The 21,287-nt window shown below is 35.6% G+C and overlaps 3 protein-coding genes across 3 annotated transcripts; 2 read left to right on the top strand and 1 right to left on the bottom strand.

The window, feature by feature from the left end:
• Positions 1-1,661: 1,661 nt before the first annotated feature.
• Positions 1,662-11,781, top strand: LOC130496502 (putative G-type lectin S-receptor-like serine/threonine-protein kinase At1g61610). Its single transcript, XM_056988611.1, has 7 exons — positions 1,662-3,098; positions 3,198-3,305; positions 3,479-3,690; positions 3,787-3,997; positions 4,066-4,303; positions 10,801-10,948; positions 11,043-11,781. Exons 1-7 carry the CDS (start codon positions 1,796-1,798, stop codon positions 11,340-11,342), a joined length of 2,520 nt encoding a protein of 839 aa, XP_056844591.1. The 5' UTR covers positions 1,662-1,795; the 3' UTR covers positions 11,343-11,781.
• Positions 11,782-16,548: 4,767 nt separating this feature from the next.
• Positions 16,549-18,700, top strand: LOC108834415 (E3 ubiquitin-protein ligase CSU1). The gene is made up of 2 exons (XM_018607748.2): positions 16,549-16,918; positions 17,808-18,700. Exons 1-2 carry the CDS (start codon positions 16,680-16,682, stop codon positions 18,499-18,501), a joined length of 933 nt encoding a protein of 310 aa, XP_018463250.1. The 5' UTR covers positions 16,549-16,679; the 3' UTR covers positions 18,502-18,700.
• A 320-nt stretch (positions 18,701-19,020) lies between these two features.
• Positions 19,021-20,551, bottom strand: LOC130496121 (equilibrative nucleotide transporter 7-like). The gene is made up of 4 exons (XM_056987923.1): positions 20,087-20,551; positions 19,724-20,003; positions 19,368-19,629; positions 19,021-19,271 (listed from the first exon to the last, which is right to left on the bottom strand). Exons 1-4 carry the CDS (start codon positions 20,232-20,234, stop codon positions 19,158-19,160), a joined length of 804 nt encoding a protein of 267 aa, XP_056843903.1. The 5' UTR covers positions 20,235-20,551; the 3' UTR covers positions 19,021-19,157.
• Positions 20,552-21,287: the final 736 nt, after the last annotated feature.

The following is a 21,287-nucleotide window of genomic DNA, read 5'->3' as shown; positions in this document are numbered from 1 at the left end:
ATCAACTTATAAGAGAAAGATACAATTACAAGAAAGTATACAAAATATAGACGGTATTATATGATTATATTAACATGAGAACACTAATACAAGCCGGCGATTACATGGATCCATGAGGACAAAATCGATGGACTAAAACGTACATCTTAGGAGACTTAAGCTCACAGAAAGAAACAAGTTGAAACATGGAAATAACATAAAAGATAATCCCGACACATAAAAAGCTATGTCAACAAAAAAGCAACCAAACTGATCCATAAAAGAAAGAACAAAAATGCATGGTCTTTACATGACAACCTTGTAGAGAGACAAACTGATGGTGACACACTTGGTCAAACCCCAGAGACACAGACTTCCTATAGTGACTAGCGTAGACAAGACAGAATCCATAGTTTCAAAAACCGGGAGAACAGAGAACCAACCAGTATCCTAAGTATTCAAATCAGAAAAGGTAATAATGATGAAGCGACGATTTGAAACTCCAACTTGAACCTTGACGAAAGAGTAGATCTTTTTTTTTTGAATACTATGTAAAATTTATTCAGAAAAGTATTTCTTACAGCTATTGCTATTTTAGCTAGAAAAATTCTTACAAAGCAGAGTACATTTGTTTCGACTATCTAACAGAGAGCCAAAGTTGCAGATTTCTTCGTGGTGCCGAATCCTTTTCGAGATGATAAGTAGACATTGGTTTCGAACGTGCCTATCTATCATAGTGATCAGCTGGCTCGCTAGAAAGAGTAGATCTCAATAAGAAGTAAGGGTAAATGACAAAGAGCGAATGAAATAAATTCCGGATTTTGCTGCATATGAAGAATAAAAAAAAACAGAAAATCGAAGAACCCAAGAGATCTCAAAGCCAACAATGCAAGTTCATTAAAAAAACAAAAGGTTCTGGTACACTAATATTTGACTAATTAGACTAAATTAATATTAATTTATAGAATATTACTGTATATTAATATTTTGAAACGGAAAATGATATTTTTAATATATAATAGTATGATACTAAAAAGGCCACAAAAAGAAAAACAGTAAACATAAAAACAGTAATATAATACTAAGAGCAATATTATTGCGTAATTAAGATATTTTCGGTTGAATTTCCCGTAAAATTAAAAATCTGTAATTACATATGCATATATAAAATATACATACACATATATATTTTTAGAACCTCAAAGCAAAAACCCCCAATAACGTTGCTCTGATAGCATTGGCTACCTGTAAACACCTCAAGTGACAAGAAAATTTGATTTTTTGGTCCAGTGGGATTAGTCAAAAGAAAAACAGTAAAATAGATTGTGGAATAAGAAATCGTGGATACTTTACAACCACACCACCCAAGTAAAGAAAGTCGCATCTTCAATAAGAAGATAAAAATTGAATGTACATACATTTCTGGCCTTACAAGTCACAGTTTTCCATTAAAAATCTAAATAAAAACGTGAAAAATTCATACTGAAAAGCCTTTGGTCAAAGAAAATTCATACTACTGTTGTCATTCGTCAATAGTCAAACACGATTCGCTGGTTGTCCTTTCAGTCGTTGATACTAAAATTCTTTTGGATTACTTCAATTCGTTTCTAGAATATAAATACTCCACATAATATATTCATGACTTAATCTCTTTTTATATGAAATCAAATACAAGTCACTAAATTTAGAAAGACCAATTAGTTTCTTCCTGAAAAATCAGCAAACTTCAAATTCGACGACTACTATTTGTCTTCTTTACATTAATAAAAAAAAATATATATATAGATATCTGAGGATCAAATCTTGTCAGATAGATATGGCAGAGTTTATGAGAAACCTTACTTTGGTCACGACGACCCTTATGGTATTGCTTCAACTATGCAGCATCGTATCTTGCACCACAAGCACCTCAATCACCACCATAAACAACACGATACGAGACGGAGACTCACTAATCAGCGAAGAAGAAGTCTTCGAGCTCGGATTCTTCAGCCCGAAAGATTCATCTTTAAGGTACGTCGGAATCTGGTACAAGAACATCGAACCTCAAACAATTGTCTGGGTAGCTAACCGAGAGAGTCCATTGTCTGATCACAACGGGGCTCTAAAGCTTGCAGATGACGGGAACTTGGCGGTAGTTGACGGACAAAACAACACCGTTTGGTCCACAAACGTGCCGCCCAAGTTGAACAACACCGTTGCTGTTCTATTGGAAACAGGGGATCTGGTTCTGTCTTTAGATTCAGACAGGGACACTAGGTACTGGGAGAGCTTTAACAACCCAACTGATACTTTCTTGCCCGGTATGCGGGTTAGGGTGAACCCATCAAGCGGAGAGAATCACGCTTTTACACCATGGAACTCCGAAAATGATCCTTCGCCAGGAAGGTATTCGTTAGGGATTGATCCTATTGGAGCACCAGAGATTGTGATTTGGGAAGGAGGGACGAGGAAATGGCGAAGCGGTCCGTGGGATTCGGTTATCTTTACCGGTATACCGGATATGTTCCGTAACACAAACTTTATTTACGGGTTTAAGCTCTCTGCTCCTCCTGAACGAGATGGTAGCGTGTACTTCACGTATGTTCCGTCAGATAGCTCTGACTTACTAAGGTTTCGGGTTAGGTTTGATGGCGTAGTAGAGCAGTTCAGATGGGACAAAGATGCCAGGAGGTGGACTTTGCTTCAGTTGAAACCGAGTACGGAATGTGAGAAGTACAACCGTTGCGGTAATTACAGCGTATGTGATGAGAGCAAAGAGTTTGGTTCGGGTAAATGTAGTTGCATCGATGGGTTTGAGCCGGTGAGTCGGAATCTGTGGGACGACGGAGATTTCTCGGGTGGCTGCAAAAGAAGAGTGCTATTGAACTGTAGCCAGACTCTGAGAGAAGACGAGTTCGTGGAGCTTAGTGGAATGAAGTTGCCTGACTTTGGATCAGTTGTTACCCTTGGAAACTCGGAGACTTGTAAAGATGTATGCGTGAGGGATTGCTTGTGTAATGCTTATGCGTTTGTTAGAGGGATCGGATGCATGATTTGGACTAGAGATTTGATAGATATGGAGCGTTTTGAGGATGGTGGACAGTCTATCAACGTCCGGCTAGCGGAATCTGAAATAGGTTTACAAATTTTTTTGAGTAGTCATAAAACATTTTGAAAAAAAAAAATCAAACATAACTAACGCTTAAATATTTATATTCCTTTTGTTGTGCGACCAGGTGGGAGGGAAAACTCGAAACTGTGGATAGTTATTGTTAGTGTTATAGGTGCCTTCTTGCTCGGATTATGCATTTGGACCTTGTTGAAGTTGAAGAAAAGAGTTAAAGGTAAACTCTCTACTCACACATATAGTCTTGTTTTAAAAGGATTAAGTGCATATGCTAACTGATCAATTATTTGTTGGTTGTAGAGTCGTTTGGTAATGTTTTTCATAATTTATAATAGAATAAGTTATAGCTTTGTAAAAAGCTAAATGATCAATTATTTAATGAATATGCAGCTATTTTGTGGAGGAAGAAAGACTTTCCAGTTTTCGAAGAGAAAAAAGATTACTCGGTTAAGTCCTCAAACTCGACGATCCAAGTTCTGGTAGGGGGTCTAGTTGACACACCAGATTTTCCCATTTTCAGTTTCAACACCGTAGCCTTAGCAACTGGAAATTTTGCTGAAGAAAACAAGCTTGGACATGGTGGATTTGGTACTGTATATAAGGTCAACCAATGGAATATTACTAGTAATCTTCGTGAGGCTAATGTTGGTGATAAAGTTTTAATCCTTATCTAAAAAGAAGTGTTTATGTTTGAACAGGGAAACTTTCCAGGTGACAGAGAGATCGCGGTGAAGAGACTATCAGGGAAATCCAAGCAAGGGCTAGAGGAATTCAAGAACGAGATCTTACTGATCGCAAAACTCCAGCATCGAAATCTTGTTAGATTAGTAGGATGCTGCATTGAAAACAATGAGAAGATGCTTCTCTATGAATACATGCCAAATAAGAGCTTGGACAGTTTCCTTTTCGGTATGCTTTGTTCTAAACTTTTTGAAAGTTTTGTGGATTGAGTATATAACTAGTAGACCTTTGTGCAGATGAGAGTAAACGAGGAAGTTTAAACTGGAAGAAACGGTGGGATATCATTGGAGGAATCGCGAGGGGATTGCTTTACTTGCATAGAGACTCAAGACTAAAGATCATTCACCGTGACCTAAAAGCTAGCAATATCTTGCTGGACAAGGAAATGAATCCGAAAATTTCGGATTTTGGTATGGCTCGGATCTTCAACTACCGACAAGATCAGGCCAACACGATCCGAGTTGTCGGCACATAGTAACTAACCGAACCTCTCTATTGTTTTTCTCTTATATATCAATCTCTGTGAAGGGTTTGGGCCCGAGCCTCATTCTTGATGGGCCAGTAACAGGTTGATATAATTTGGGCTGCATCACTATTGGCCCACTCCAGCTCCTTGCACCTGATTACACACGAGACATATATATATGTGAAGTGTGTTTGATTAGGGTTAACGCAAGATAAGGAAACACATAGTTTACGGCAACAAGGATCAAGTCAATCAGGTGGACAGCAAGAGGCAACAACACAAGATCAATCACTTAGGCTTAAGTCTATTGTATCTAAGGGTTTGTTGGTATCCTCTAGCTAGGAGTATTTGATCCTATTGTAAACTATTATCTAGCACACTGATTTGGTGTAGCTAGAGACTCTTTGATCTAGTGGATTTTGGGAGCAGGAGTTCTCCCACGAGACGTACCGCGCCGAGGGCCGGGAACTCGTTAAATTGATTGTGTCATTTACTTTCAGTTTGAACCTAGATCTAAGCTAACTTGAATCCTAAGTAACCTAACCAATAATCTTCACAAGTGGTATCAGAGCTTCCGGTTCTACACAGTAAGGTTACTTAGGAGAGAGAGAGAAGGTAATACTGAGTACCTGACTCTATGGTGAAGTCGAAGGACCGTGTCGAGATCGACAGGTTCGAAGGGGATGGGGACTTCGCCTTATGGAAAGTTAGGATGCTTGCTCACTTCGGAGTGCTCGGTTTGAAAGCGATTCTCACCGACGAGAAGCTCTTGAAGGATGATTCTGATTCAAAGGATGAACCGGAGTCTGCCATGAAAGACACCGGAAAGGGACTGGCTGGTATTGTTAAATCTGCACCTGCAATGGATCCAGCCAAATTCGAAAAATCAGAGAAAGCTAAGGATTTGATTGTGCTCAACGTTGGGAATAAAGTCCTAAGGAAAATCCAACACTGTGAGACTGCTGCTGAGATGTGGAGCACATTAAACAAGCTTTACACAGAAACCTCTCTACCGAACAGGATTTACCTACAACTCAGGTTCTACACTTTCAAGATGAATGATTCAAAATCTATTGATGAAAACGTAGATGAGTTCCTAAAGCTAGTTGCAGACCTGAGTAATCTACAAGTCGAAGTATCAGAAGAAGTCCAGGCAATCTTACTGCTAAGTTCACTACCTAACAAGTATGATCAACTCAAGGAGACTCTAAAGTATGGAAGAGATACACTGAGCCTAGCTGAGGTTACTGGGGCCGCTAGGTCCAAAGAAAGAGAGTTGATTGAGAGTGGAAAATTTACCAGGTCTGGTGGAGAGGGTCTGATGGTCGAGAGAGGAAGATCAGATCATCGCCGGGGTAAAGGAAATGGAAAAACCTCACATGGAAGATCCAACAGCAGACATGGGCGCTCGAAGTCACGCCCCAGAAACAACAAAAACTCAAAGGGGTGTTTCATTTGCGGTAAGGAGGGCCACTGGAAGCGAGAGTGCCCTGACAAGAAGCCATTTAAAGCACAGGATTCAGCTAATGTAGTAGCAGAGTCTAAGGAGCCACTGATACTTACCGTAAGCGCACAATATGCCAAGGATGAATGGGTAATGGACTCTGGTTGCTCCTTCCATATTACACCTGATAAAAGCTTCCTGTTTGACCTGGAAGAATTCAAAGGAGGAAAAGTGTTAATGGCAAATAACACACACTGCAACATTCAAGGAATTGGAAAGATTAAAATTCTCAATGAAGATGGTTCTACTGTGATCTTAACAGGCGTGAGATATATGCCTGACATGAGTAGAAATTTAATCTCTTATGGAATGTTGGAAACATCAGGATGTAGATATGAAGGCAAAGACCTTATGGTTAACTTCTACAAAGGTGACAAGCCGGTTATCTCAGGAAAATACAACCAGGGACTATACTATCTACAGGGAACAGTGTCCAGAGGAGAGGCTAATCTAACGAGGGTTGAGAGGAATATGACTAATATTTGGCACTCACGCCTCGGTCATATGAGTCTCAAGAATATGTCTGAACTTGTCAAGAGGGGTTTCATTGTCGACAAGGAGGTAAAGGAGTTGGATTTCTGTGAACATTGCATTATTGGGAAGTCACACAAGCAGAGCTTTCCTAAGGCTAAACATGTGACTAAAGGAATTCTAGATTACATTCATTCTGATCTCTGGGGATCTCCATCCACACCAGATAGCCTGGCTGGGGCTAAGTATTTCGTCACATTCATTGATGACTATTCAAAGAAAGTATGGATATATTTCTTGAAGACTAAAGATGAGATATTTTCTAAGTTCAGAGAGTGGAAAGCAGAGGTGGAGACAAAGACAGAAAAGAAAATCAAATGTTTAAGGACAGACAATGGCTTAGAGTTCTGTAATAAACAGTTTGATAGCTACTGCAAACAGGCTGGTATTAAACGCCACAGGACCTGTACATATACTCCACAGCAGAATGGGGTTTCAGAAAGGATGAATAGAACTATTATGGATAAGGTAAGATGCATGCTAGCTGAATCTGGTCTAGATCAAAGCTTTTGGGCAGAAGCTGCATCGACTGCCATCTACCTAATCAATAGATCACCTAACTCAACCTTGGAGTTCAAAATGCCTGAGGAAGTATGGTCGGGTTCAAAACCAGAGTTGGGGCATCTCAGGACGTTTGGATGCTCAGCTTATGTCCATGTGACAGAGGAGAAAACAGGACCCAGAGCCATAAAAGGAGTGTTTGTAGGATATCCTATGGGCACTAAAGGATACCGAGTATGGATAGAAGATGAAGGAAGGTGCAGGACAAGCAGAAATGTTGTGTTTAATGAAGATGAACTATACAAGCACACTGTTGAGAAAAAGAAGGAAAGCACAGATGCAGCTAAAGGGAAAGAAAAACAGGTCGATAAGCGCTTGAAGAGAAAAGTATCATTTAGTGATGAATTGATCAGGGGACCATCTTCGTCTTACTCTCCTGACACATCTGAATCCAAAGATGCTCCTGATCAAGGTGGAGAAGATTCATCATCGGAAAGCTCAAATAGCTCTAATGATACTGAAACGCAACAAGAAGGGGAGAGTGAGAGTGGTGACACTGGAACTCTAGACTCATATGTCCTGGCACGAGATAGAGAGAGGAGACAAAACGTGAGAGCACCATCTCGATACGAAGATGGCAACTTTGTAGCTTACGCGCTCAATGTTGTTCAAGATCTCGAGATTGAGGAGCCTAAGTCGTATGGCGAGGCTATGAGGAGCCCTCAACGAAAGTTATGGAAAAATGCTGCTGAAGAGGAGATGGACTCCCACAGGAAAAACAGAACATGGGATCTCATTGATAGGCCTGCTAAGGCTAAACTAGTTGGATGCAGATGGCTATTCAAGCTAAAGCCAGGGATTCCAGGAGTTGAGGATGAGCGCTACAAAGGAAGGTTAGTTGCTAAAGGATATTCTCAGCAAGAAGGGATTGACTACAACGAAATATTCTCTCCAGTAGTTAAACATGTATCCATTAGACTCATGCTCAGCATTGTCGTAAATCTAGACCTAGAGCTAGAACAGATGGACGTAAAGACAGCATTCCTACATGGTAGTTTGGAGGAAAGGATTCTAATGGAACAGCCAGAAGGGTTCATAAGACCAGGAACAGAGAACAAGGTATGCCTATTGAGAAAGTCTCTGTATGGCCTTAAACAATCTCCAAGGAGATGGAACCACCGGTTTAATAGCTTCATGAAGGACCAACTGTTTGAACGCAGCAGCAAGGATCTATGTGTTTACATGAGAGATATTCAAACAGATAAGGCCATCTACTTACTCCTATACGTCGATGATATGTTAATTGCCTCAGGAAACAAGAGAGTGATCAAAGATCTCAAGGAGAAATTGAGTGCTGAATTCGAGATGAAGGATATGGGAAAGGCTTCAAGGATCTTGGGCATGGACATCATAAGAGATAGAGAGAAAGGAACACTGATTCTGTCTCAAGGAAAGTACATTCAAAAGGTCCTAAAGACGTTTGGAATGATGGATGCAAAGGCTGTTATAACTCCTACTGCATCACACTTTAAGCTCAGAAGCCTAATGGACGATGAGTTAAAGGAAGAGGCAGTACATATGGAAAGGATTCCGTATGCCAGTGCCGTGGGGAGCCTAATGTATGCTATGGTTGGCTCTAGACCTGATCTAGGTTTCGCAGTGGGATATGTATGTCGCTACATGAGCAAACCAGGAAGGGAACACTGGAAAGCAGTTCAGTGGATTCTACGGTACTTAAAAGGAGCTATGGAGTCTAACCTAACCTTCACGAAGCATTCTAAGATGTGTGTGGAAGGTTTCTCAGACTCAGATTATGCTACAGACAGAGATAGAAGTCGCTCAGTTACAGGTTATGCTTTCAAGTTTGGAGGCAATACTATTTCGTGGAAATCCTGTCTACAATCAGTAGTGGCCCTATCTACAACAGAAGCCGAATATATGGCTATGAATGAAGCAGCTAAAGAAGCAATGTGGCTAAAAGAAATATGCTCAGAGTTGGGGTTCAAACAACAAGGTATTAAACTACACTGTGATTCTCAGAGTGCTCTAGCCCTAGCAAGAAACCCAGTCAATCACGAAAAGACCAAACACATAGCTACAAAGTTTAACTTCATTCGGGATCTAGTGGAAGCAGGCGACATTGTGCTATGCAAGATTCATACAAATGTTAACCCTGCAGATTTCCTAACGAAGACAGTACCTGGTCAGAAGTTCCAGCTTTGCTGCGAGCTTTTGAACATCCACTGAGAGGGCAGAAATGGCTCCAGGTGATCCCAACGTCATGATTCCACCTCGCATAACACAAGCAACAAGTGAGTTAGTGGTTATGAAAGAGAATCAAAGAGGACATGTGTTACCATGACAGAGAAAGAAAGATATGGGATTACCTGGAGAGAAGTGAGAATCGAGAAGAGTGCTCGATTCAGGTGGAGGTTAAAGGGGCATCAGACAGTCATGGGTCTGAGAAACCAGACGACTCATAGTATTAAATGAGTCACAGGAGTGTTCGAAGTCTCGGACAGATCATCAACACACCTAAGAGACATTAACGCCTACAAAGAGTCACAAGAGATAAGTGCTCAGTGATTAACTCGAGTATATCACAAAGCACAAGGAGATTTCTTGATGAATTACCTTAAAGAAGTTGAGGAGTGTGTACTACAGCTATCGGAGCTAGTGAAAGTCGGGTAAATGAGAAAGCTTCAGACTTGAAGCAACAATCAACTCGTCACAAAGCTGAATCGATCCCCTGATAAAACCAGAAATAAAATCAGGAGGAAACAAATCGATGAAGCAAGCACACGAAGTAGTAAGCGATATTGAGTCTCACCGGGTTTACGAAAGAGGTGGAGCTTGATGAGGAAGCTCAAGAACGAGCACGAGTCATGTCGGTATCTCAATCGGAGTAGGTCACAGAGATGCGAGCCGAAGAGATGACATGCAAAGGAAAACAAGTAAACGGTTAGCACATGCTCAAGATAGATCGTCCCCGATCTCTTGCAGATGATCCTATTCCTTTAAATCACGAGAGGGAGTAGATGTACCTGGGAGAGGGAGACGATGCGACGGAGCAACACCACGGTGGTGGAGCTAACGATGTCTCTTGGGAAGAAGCAAAGTGAAGCTTCAATCGATCTCAGAAGCGCCGAAGAATTTTCTTCATCGAATAGGCGTCACTATCGAGGTGAAGAACAGACGGATCTTCCTCGGTGGAGCAACGTCTCTGAGACGGAGCAATCGACGGGAACCAAGGTTCAGCGGCGTCGGTGGAGGAGTATCGATGAGATGAGAGAGAGAGGGAGTCAAAGTGACTCTTCACTTTCGCAAGAGAGAGACAAAGAAAGAGACAAAGAGATAGCGAGATGGAGTGGTCGGCACAAGTTAGGTGCCAGGTGGGCTTCAAATGGGCTCTGCCAAACCGGTGGAGATTTGTGAAGGGTTTGGGCCCGAGCCTCATTCTTGATGGGCCAGTAACAGGTTGATATAATTTGGGCTGCATCACTATTGGCCCACTCCAGCTCCTTGCACCTGATTACACACGAGACATATATATATGTGAAGTGTGTTTGATTAGGGTTAACGCAAGATAAGGAAACACATAGTTTACGGCAACAAGGATCAAGTCAATCAGGTGGACAGCAAGAGGCAACAACACAAGATCAATCACTTAGGCTTAAGTCTATTGTATCTAAGGGTTTGTTGGTATCCTCTAGCTAGGAGTATTTGATCCTATTGTAAACTATTATCTAGCACACTGATTTGGTGTAGCTAGAGACTCTTTGATCTAGTGGATTTTGGGAGCAGGAGTTCTCCCACGAGACGTACCGCGCCGAGGGCCGGGAACTCGTTAAATTGATTGTGTCATTTACTTTCAGTTTGAACCTAGATCTAAGCTAACTTGAATCCTAAGTAACCTAACCAATAATCTTCACAATCTCTTATGGTTTTGATGTTGATAAAAATGTGTAGTGGTTATATGGCTCCGGAGTATGCAATGGAAGGAATGTTCTCAGAAAAATCTGATGTGTATAGCTTTGGAGTGTTGATACTGGAGATTGTAAGTGGAAGCAAGAACGTTAGCTTTCGAGGGTCTGAACATGGAAGTATCATCGGCTATGTAAGTTGTTTCTCTTGATATTTAGGTTTGGTTCGTTTTTTTTTTTCATCATATCAAGAAACTAATGTTCTAAAGGACCTAACAAAAACTTCAGGCGTGGAATTTATGGAGCCAAGGAAAGACCAAAGAGCTAATAGATCCGACGGTGAAGGACACTCAAGACGTAAACGAAGCAATGAAATGCATCCACGTGGGGATGTTGTGTACACAAGAGTCAGTAATCTACAGACCAAACATTGGTTCGGTTTTATTGATGTTGGAGAGTCGAATGAGTCATCTTCCACGACCGAGACAGCCTACCTTCCATTCGTTCTTGAACTCCGGCGAGATCGTGGAAGGTCAGGATGTTGCCACGGTCAATGATATTACTTTGACCACTGTTGTTGGTAGATGACTACTTGAGTTAATTGTTCTTCCCCACGCTATTTGACTTCTCATTTCATTTCGCTGGAAGTCCCTTAGTTTCAACTTTTGTTAATAATAAATTTTCGTCCTGTTAACCGGGCTTCGTAGCCTGGTGGTAATGGAACCTCGGCTGAGGTGCCCGCCACCCAGCTTCGAAACCCGGCCACAGCGATTTAACATCCTTACTGCTGGGGCGCTGGACCCCTTCGGGGGATATTTGGGAAAGTGGCTGCCCAGACACCAGAGATATCAAAAAAATTTTCGTCCTGTTAAACCTTTTAAAATACATATACTTGATCAATTTGAACATTGTCGAGGAAAATAAACAAATCGGATTTGTACTGTAGTTGTGTTTTGGGATCAGCATACTTCGTTCTTTTTTATTTATTTACTCCATCTGTTTCATAATACAAGATATTTTGATTGAATACACGAGAATTAAGAAACTTGTCTTTTAAAAAATAATACTCCCTCCGTTTCGATTTAATTGTCGTTATGGAGCAAAATTTTCGTTTCAAAATAATTGTCGTTTTAGGATTTCAATGCAAATTTTTTTAATAAGATTCTCCAATTTATTTTTTTATTGGTTGAAATATGGTTAGGTGTATAGGTAATTGTGTTTTTATTTTGGAAATATACAAAATCATATGTTTTATTAATATGTGTGCATAAACCTAGAATGACAAGTAAAATGAAACGGAGGGAGTAATATTAAATATTATAAATTAAATATAAATTAACCAATCACAAATAATGTAGTAAACTGTTACTGGTTAACCAATTTCCAATAAAATTAAAGTATCTTAAAAATATCATAATATCTTATATTTTGAAACATCAAAATTTTTCTAAAACATCTTATATTGTGGAACGGAAGGAGTATTTATTAATCAAAAGTCCAAATGAATTTTGAAGAAAATATATGGACAAACTGAATTTGAACTTTCATAGTGGACAGAAATTGGATTTAAACTTCCATTTTGTGGGATACATAAATTGGATACATAATGTGGTCTTAATTTTTTTTTTATCAACTTGAGTTTATTAATTATAATGTAAAATGATACAAATACATATACAATACATATTATTATATAAAACTGGTTTTTCAAAGTTGCTAACTAACATGATTGTGATATGTGTCGATAAATTTCTAAGATGGTGACATGTGTTAAAAATATGATACAATTTTTTTTTAAAAAATTTAAAAGAGATTTAAAAAAAAAAATATCATTAGAAAATAGTCTCTTAAGGTTCTCTTTAAGATTTTAGAAAAAGAAAATTACTATTACATAATTGTTTACAATTATATATTGTTTAAAAATATTTGGCTGTAATTTTCATTTATTTATAAATTCTAAAACAAATAACTGTAAAAATCTATTTGAAAGTAAATTTTATTTTTTTACAAAATTTTTTTTTTGTTTTAAAATACACTACAGAAAGAGAATTATAAAAGATAAATATTAACTTTTAAGAAAAAATACTAAAAAAACGAATTATAAAAGCCTACAAGTACAATAAATTATTTAATAAAAATCATGAAGAAAAACTACCTATAAAATAAATAATATTTAATTTGAAAATATTAAACAAAATAAAATTGTAAAAGTACTCTTATTAATTGTTTTAATAAATAACTAACTTCCATTTTTCAATTGATAATTGTATGTTATAAAATTATAACAAAAATGCTACAAATATTTCAAATCTATAAGAAACTTGTCTTATATTAAATAATTTATAAATTCATAACTTTTAATATATATTTACATAATAACAATTTAATTAAAATAAATTAGAAAATACAACAGAGTGAAAACAAAAATGTAATAATATGAAGATGAAGTCTAATTTGGTATTGACAAGGATATATAAATATCACTTACACGTGACAGTAATAATAATATTTTTATTAGCAAACAAGAAAATATTTATCAAACATGTGTTTGATTTTTGTATGACCAAACATATATAAAGACCAATCACGAAAACATCCTAATTTTATTTTTATTCATTAAATAGTTTTAGTTTCACTTTTGTCATCAATTCTATTTAAAAATTATATAAATAAAATTTTAAAATTGTCATTTGTTAAAATTTAAAAAAGAAAAATATTATATTTTATAAATCTATTTTATTTAGAATTTAAAAAGAAAAGAAAAATTACTATAATAGAATCTTTAATTATTATTTTATGTGTGGAATTTCTGAAAAATTAAATTACTATCAAATAGTTTTAACATTAATATTTTTAAAATTTGTATCACTACCATTCTTATAATTCATTGTTCATAAGAAATTTTAATATCATGTTCATCATCAAATTTGTTTTAAGAAATATTATGGGTTATTGGTTGGGATTTAATTTGATATTTTAGCTTATTTATTTTTTAAAGCAACATATCTAACCAATCATGATGTAGCTTTAATTTTAAAATTTAAAGTTACAGCAAAATTTTATCAATCAAGTTGTAAATTATTTTTTCAAAGTTACAACAAAAAAAAGAAACTTTTTTTTCTATTTATTTTAGTTCAGTGTGCTACATACCTATTATTCAGACTGTAGAAGTTTTTTAGAAGAAAAGACATTCATACTAATTAGATAAACATAAAAACAAAAATTATCACTTAAGAATAAGATATTGAAGAACCTGAAGATGTTCAAATGGTCGATTCTAGACAATACATGGAGGATTTTCGAGACGAAATTGCAATGAATTTATGGAATTTTCGTAGGTAAAATTTATTATTATTTAGATAGTGGTTTTACTATTATTAGATGGTTTTTATTATAAACTATTAAGTTTTTATTTATTAGATTTGGGGGTTTCAATAACAAAAAACTTTTTATATATTACACTAAAATACTACAACCAAAAATTTACAGCTAAATTTTCTAATATATTTCCAATCATGTTTTATTTTGATAAAATTACAACAAATAATTTACAGCTACAGTCAACATAATTACAGCAAAAATCTGTGTCAAAAATCTACAACAACAAAGTACAGCTACAACCAAAACACATACAACCCAAATTTTTAAGCTAAATTTTTACAGCAACATCTCAACTAATCACCCACATTATCGAATAACTTTTTACAATTCTCTTTTGCTTAGAACTTAAAACATACTCATTTTGTTTCACATTAAGTGTCGTTTTACACTTCTGCACACGGATTAAGTAATTATTTAATTTTACATATTTTCAATATAAAAACATCGATACCATATACCTACTCATATTTCAATCAATAGAAAAATAAACAGGAGAATAAAGTTAATAAATTCTGCATTGAAATCCTAAAATGACCCTTATTTTGCAGCAAAATTTTTTCTCCACAACGACACTTGATATGAAACGGAGAGAGTACATCTTACTAACATAACTTTTAATTATTATGTTGTTGTCATACATGAGTATGTGTGAATATTATGAATATATGTTTGTACGTATAAGACAAAACATATAATTAATTAAACAATTTTTCAAAATAAGTTGTATAAAATCCTTAAAGAAAAAATAATCATAAAATAAGTATTTTCCTTTTTAAAAGTCTAAATAAAATAAAACTGTAAAAGTAATCTTATTGTTCTTATAATTAACTAACATTTTTCTTTAATATATAATTTTGTGTTTAAAAACTTTAAATAAAAAATAACTTCAAATATTTCACCCATGATGATTGTTACATGTGTTAATTAAAAAGCAGGTTGTGAATGTGTCGATAAAAATCTACCTTTATGTGAAAAACATCTTCTTTTTACTAAAAGCTTAAATAAAACAGATTTGTAAAATATATTTTCTTTTTTAATCTTAACCAAATAAGATTTATTTTTTATTTTTAATCTTGACCATAGAAAATTTAATAGTATTTTTACTTTAAATTTTAATGATAACATGATAGTAAAAGTTATTTAATTTTTTTTTAAAGTTATTTAATTAACAAGAAAAACTGTAAAAAAGTTAGTGATATTGAAAAAACTAATTTTGAAATAATTATAATTTCCTTTTCTGTAAAATAATTATTTGATAGTAATATTTTTCTAAATACTAGAAAAATATAATTGTAAGAGATTATGTAATATTGATTTTCTTAGACCCTAAAAACTGTAAAAGAATATTCGATAATTGTTGTTCTTCCTTAAAAAAAAATTCTAAACAGAAGAAATTTGTATCATATTTTTTTTAAATCCTAACTAAAAGAAAATTGTAAAAAGTTATTTGATAATATTTTAAGACATAATTTGATGATGAACATGATACTAAAAGTTATTTAATTAATAATAATTCTAAAATAGTATTGATACAAATTTTTAAATACTAAATTTTTTTATTAGTTCTAAAAATAATTATTGATAGCAATCTACCTTTTCTGAAATTCGAAAGAGAATATAATTGTAAAAGGTTATATGACAATAATTTCCTTTTATAAAATCCTAAACAAAATCGTAAAAGAGTATTAATAGTATTTTATTTTTAATTATAAAAAAAAGAATATTTACAAAAGATAATGTTTTCTTTTTACAAAAATCCTAGAAAAAGAAAAATTTTAAAACTTATTTAATAAAACATTAACTTAGTACATAAGAAAGTGTATAATGTTGTCATTCATTTGATTATCGTTATTTAACTTTTAATTTTTTGTTTCATTCTAATCTTATTTCAATTTAAACTTTAAGTATATTATTTCTTTATCCTTAGGTACAAAGTTGATAAAAATTCATCTATGCAGCATAACTAAAAAATATAAATATTAACTTGAATTTATGTGTGAAAAAGAGTTTTTAATTATTAAAAAAATTGCACACAATATATACAAAAGCAATCATAAAATAATTTATTATTTTTATTCTTTATTAAATTAAAACATCAAACAAATAATTAAAACAACTAATGCTAAATAGCATAATCAAGATGAAGAGAAAACAACACTACATGAAATGAATTAACTTATGTTTATGCTTTTGCCTTCCAAGGTCTTTTTTTACATAAATAGCCCCCCAACCATTTTACAATGTAAATTAGTTTTTTTTTTTGAACACTCAATGTAAATTAGTTAAAACATGCTTTGTAAACCACAATCCCTTAGATTGGTTAAGCAAACCATTAAGAACCGTTAAGATTATATTGGACGGTGAAGGATGCGGTTGTATAATCCACTTTAAATGAGTGCGAAACACAGGAAAACTCGAAATAATCTGAAAAACCAAAACCAAAACTTGGTTGTTCCCAATCTTCTAGGGTTTGCGATTTGGATCCTTAATTCTCTCTCACACAGACACACCTGATTCCTCATCGTCCTCGATTCAGCATCCGAGATGCCGCAAAGACACTCGAAGAACAACAACGATCTCGCGTACTTCACGTACGACGAGAAGAAGAAGCTAGGGTACGGAACCCAGAGGGAGAGATTGGGGAAAGACTCGATCAAGCCCTTCGATGCTTGCTCCCTCTGCTTGAAACCCTTCATCGATCCCATGTGTTGCCACAAGGGTCATGTCTTCTGCAGAGAGTGCATCCTCGAATGCTTCCTCGCCCAGAAGAAAGATATCCAGCGGTATAACAAACTCATCCTCCTTCCATTCCCACCTTCTGGGTCTTCTCTTAAACTCTTAAAGTTACCTTCTTTGATAGTTATATGTTGTTCTGATTCCTAAGTGACTGCTGTTTAGTTAGGTATCCACCTTCAATTTCAGCTACTGGGTCTTCTCTTAAAACCATAAAGTTACCTTCTTTGATAGTTATATGTTGTTCTGATTCCTGAGTGACTGCTGTTTAGTTAGGTATCCACCTTCAATTTCAGCTTATGGGTCTTCTCTTTGTGTTACAAAGTTAACTTCTTTATTGGGTCATATGTTTCCTGTTTATAGATTTAAGAAAGTAGATAGAGTTGTTGTGGAATACCATTATCATTCTGGGTTCTGATGCCTAAGTGACTGGTATGGAGTTGGATTATTGATTATTTTGAAGGAGACACTCTTGGTTTAGTTAGGTCTTAAGTCATTGTTCTTCCCTCATAATGGTTTGACACTTAAAGTAGTTAAGTGTGATGTGCTTCTAATGTGACCTCATCTATAGCTCAATCAGTTCTGGTCTTGTTGTTGTTGCTACTCCCCATAGTAATTATTTTTGTTTTGCTGGAGTTGTTTACCGACTGGACTAGCAAAGAAAAACAGGATACGGAACTCTTATGATTTTGTTGGAGATGCTTGTGACGTTTCAATTTTGGGTTAGATGACTTATTGTTGGTTGCATATAGTTTTGTTTATGCTTGTCTATGGTAGAAAGGGGCTTAGAGTTGACCCTTCTAACTTGTATATTTGTTGCGACATTTTGTGATACTATGTGAATGGGTCTCTTGAAGAGCTATCATTTTGTGATATGTCTTTGCACTGTATACTAATATCTTGAGAGAAGTGATACTAACATGTAGATTTTTTTCTCAGGAGGCTTGCTGCCCATGCTTCTCAAAAGAATCAAGATAAGGACGAGGAAGAAGAGAGACTCATGTTACAAAAGGCTAGAGAGCTCGACGAGTTTGATCAGCAAAACCATGGTGCTTTGCCTCGGTACAGTGACAAGAGCCAAAACCAAGACAAGAATGGTTTCCATGGGGCGAACAGTGTGAAGGCGACTTCTTTTGAAGAAGAGGCGCTTAGGACAATGAAAGCCTTCTGGCTTCCATCGGCTACACCTGGAGCTTCAGTTAGAGTAGAAGCTCCGGAAACTCATACGGTCTGTCCAGAGGGCAAAGAGAAGCTCAAGCTTAAGAACCTATTTGCTATCCGTTTCACGGAAGATAACAGCGAAGAGGAAGAGAAGAAGGCTAAATCGTCGTCTTCAAGCTCTTATGACAAAACCTACATTTGCCCGAGCTGCAAAGTCACTCTCACCAACACGATGTCTCTTGTGGCACTTAGCTCATGCGGACATGTTTTCTGCAAGAAGTGCGGTGAGAAGTTTATGCCCGTGGACAAAGTCTGTCTTGTGTGTGACAAACCTTGCAAGGACAGGAACTTGGTTGGGCTGAAGAAAGGAGGCACTGGTTTTGCCGAGCATGACGATCATCTTGAGGCTAAAGAGTACAAGCATTTGGGTAGTGGCTCTGGTTTAGGGATGGTGAGGATGGGTAAGACATGATGATTGTGGAAAGCGCATCAAATGTGTGAGTTAATGTTGTAAACAACCAAGAGACTGTTTTTCAATGTGGCTTTTCGTTCTTGTTCTTTTCATCGGATCTTTATTTGCACTTCTATTCCCTCAATACACATGTGTCTTTTCAAGGATTATTCATGTTGTTGAATTCTACAATTTGCTTATATAAAATTGAGATATGCTCTTTGAGGTGTACAAAATGTTGGACATGATCTCAAACAAAAAGACAGCTTGTAACAAAACAACAATCACATTTTCAAAAGCAGCTGTACAAAACAAATGTATTATTTGTTTCAAATCTCTTGTACGTGGTTGAGACGTTTAGCAAGTCATAGGATAGCAGTTCCTTGAGGATGCTAGAAAAGGAAAACTGCTCTCAAATAATTTTATACAATTATTATTTGCTAGGATTCTAAAAACAGAAAATTAATATTAAATAATTAAATAATTTTAAAACATATGTCATGCTATTAAATTTTATTGACATGTGTAGAGATTATGTTAATTAAAAACTTTGAAAAACTAAGATTTATATAATAAAACAGCGTTTTTACTTTGTATTTAGTATAGCAAAACTTCAGATATTTTAGCCAATTATCATCAACAATGCTTTTGAGAATTGACTGAAATAAAACATGATATTAAAACGAGATTTTGCTGCCAATAAGCCAAAGCCAGGAAAGACAAGCTCCTGCAAAAATCCCGCATAGCATTGAAGCTACAAGCATGTTCCCCAAAGAACTGGATTCTGATGCCTATCAATCACACATTTATAAATTTTATTATAAACTTTGTTTTCTAACTTTATAAATATACAGAAAATCATCAATTAGAAAAAGTAAACATCTTACATTATAGATTTTCTTGGATGGACCAGTGAGAGTGCATACGGTTAGATAACCATTGGTTATTCCAAGAAATGATGTTAGGAAGATCATCCAACCCTGATCAGCATACTTAGCCGTGAAATAGAATGCAGGCACGAGCAAAATACGAGCAAGCGCACAAATTGTTATCCATGTCCCTGATTCCATCTTAAGTGGCTTGATCAGGGTAGTGTATCTCGAGAGAGCATCACATACATTGAAGCATGTAATGAGGACAAGAGGGTACCTGCAATCAGTTTTTTTTTCACGTCAACATGAAATAAATATGAAAATTACACTTGAGGAATATATTCGTATTGAAAACATATAAATTAACAAACCAAGAATTTAGCTCATGCTTTCCCGTGTTTTCATACAGGAATCCTGGAAATATGGACAGTGTCAATGCATACGTCAAGAACAAGCTGATCAATTTGTAAATGTTCTCATGGGCCAGCTCTAAATTGCCAGCTGGCAGGACTCCTGATTCTTGAGCGTTTTCCAGCTCGTTTGATACGGAGTGTGCCTGATAATTTTGCACAATGGAGAGCTTCGGGAACATTAACGCGTATATGACTACACAGAGTAACTCAATCAATGAAGATATCGCCAAGAATAATACTGGATTCATCAGGAAAAAAAGTTGTGAGATTTATCACACATATAGAAATGTGTAGTGTAATTCAAATAATATAAAGGCTTACTTGCGCCTTTCCTTAGGCCATCCCGAGAATTTTGAAAGACCGCTTTGGTAAAGAGGCTCAAACCAGAAGTTATCGCTCCTGCTACACCAAGACCCGCTGCAAACGGCTGAATCAAATCACCGCTTATGCAGGAAAGATCCCCCATCATGGCACCTTCCACGAGCGCGTTCGCAACCCCAAAAGTTGCGGCTATAAAGCACAAAAGGAGGAAGGGGAATAATCCACCCTTTCCTTTGCTAACCAAGTCCACCTATCACAATATAATTGTTAAGAGAAATACCAAACGATAGTTTTAAAAATGTTTTTATCACAAAATAACCGTAAACATTGTTATTGGTTTATGTATTTTAGTGGATTTGAAAATCCAAACCAAATCTACTGTTATTGGTTCTGTGATTTTAAAATTCATATTCAAATCTACTGTTATTGGTTCATTGATTTTAAAATAGATTTTAAAATCAAGTGTTATTCAATAGTATGAATTTATTTAAAGATTTGATTTATAATTGGAATTGAGTGGATTTGTAAATGTTTTTAAGGTAAAAATACAAAAGAGCAAATATTGAACTCGTACATGTTATTTTGACTTGGATTTTAATGTTTGGACAAGTTTTCCTATCTTGTATGTTTAGTCAATATCTCGTATCTTATTTATCATTATTTTTTTCTCTGGATACCAAACACATCTTCACCTTCTTCGTTTTGCAGTCACCAGCGATTGATTATGAATACCTTCTCAATCCTCAGACATGGTTCTTACCTTTCATTCTTTTTAATTGGTTGTTAGGGCTTAAATCGTTCTTCTAATATTAGCATTTTTTGTATGGTTACTTATGCCCTTACTTGTCAGACATTATGTAATGGTAATTGAATTTTTTTTTCTGTATAATTTTGAAACTTTTGATTGAATTATCTGTTTTACTGCATATTTCAAAGTTTTGAGCATTTGCCCTCTTATACGTAAGTGTCACCTTACCACACTAACTAACGAACACTTGTTCTGAACAATTTCTCCAGACCCCATCATAATGGTAAATCTATTTCATTGATTTATAACAATTCACCTGTTTGATTTTGAAATTCATATGAATTATTCTTAAATCCATTTGTTTGATTTACAAATCATGGATTTATCAAATATTTCTAAAATCTAAAAATATTTGTAAATCCATTAAAATACTAGAACCAATAACCCCCACTA

The sequence above is a fragment of the Raphanus sativus genome, chromosome 6, assembly GCF_000801105.2.
Source record: "Raphanus sativus cultivar WK10039 chromosome 6, ASM80110v3, whole genome shotgun sequence".
In the NCBI taxonomy this organism is placed as follows: domain Eukaryota; kingdom Viridiplantae; phylum Streptophyta; class Magnoliopsida; order Brassicales; family Brassicaceae; genus Raphanus; species Raphanus sativus.
This window is presented reverse-complemented; position numbering and strand designations above follow the sequence as displayed.

Coding starts and splice junctions, on each gene's coding strand:
- LOC130496121 (XM_056987923.1), bottom strand. CDS start 20,234: ATGATGGGGGATCTTTCCTGCATAAGCGGTGATTTGATTCAGCCGTTT. Junction 19,630..19,723: donor AAGCATGAGCTAAATTCTTG/GTTTGTTAATTT, acceptor AACTGATTGCAG/GTACCCTCTTGTCCTCATTA. Junction 19,272..19,367: donor CATCCAAGAAAATCTATAAT/GTAAGATGTTTA, acceptor TGTGATTGATAG/GCATCAGAATCCAGTTCTTT.
- LOC108834415 (XM_018607748.2), top strand. CDS start 16,680: ATGCCGCAAAGACACTCGAAGAACAACAACGATCTCGCGTACTTCACG. Junction 16,919..17,807: donor CAGAAGAAAGATATCCAGCG/GTATAACAAACT, acceptor TTTTTTTCTCAG/GAGGCTTGCTGCCCATGCTT.
- LOC130496502 (XM_056988611.1), top strand. CDS start 1,796: ATGGCAGAGTTTATGAGAAACCTTACTTTGGTCACGACGACCCTTATG. Junction 3,099..3,197: donor GCTAGCGGAATCTGAAATAG/GTTTACAAATTT, acceptor TTGTGCGACCAG/GTGGGAGGGAAAACTCGAAA. Junction 10,949..11,042: donor ATGGAAGTATCATCGGCTAT/GTAAGTTGTTTC, acceptor CAAAAACTTCAG/GCGTGGAATTTATGGAGCCA.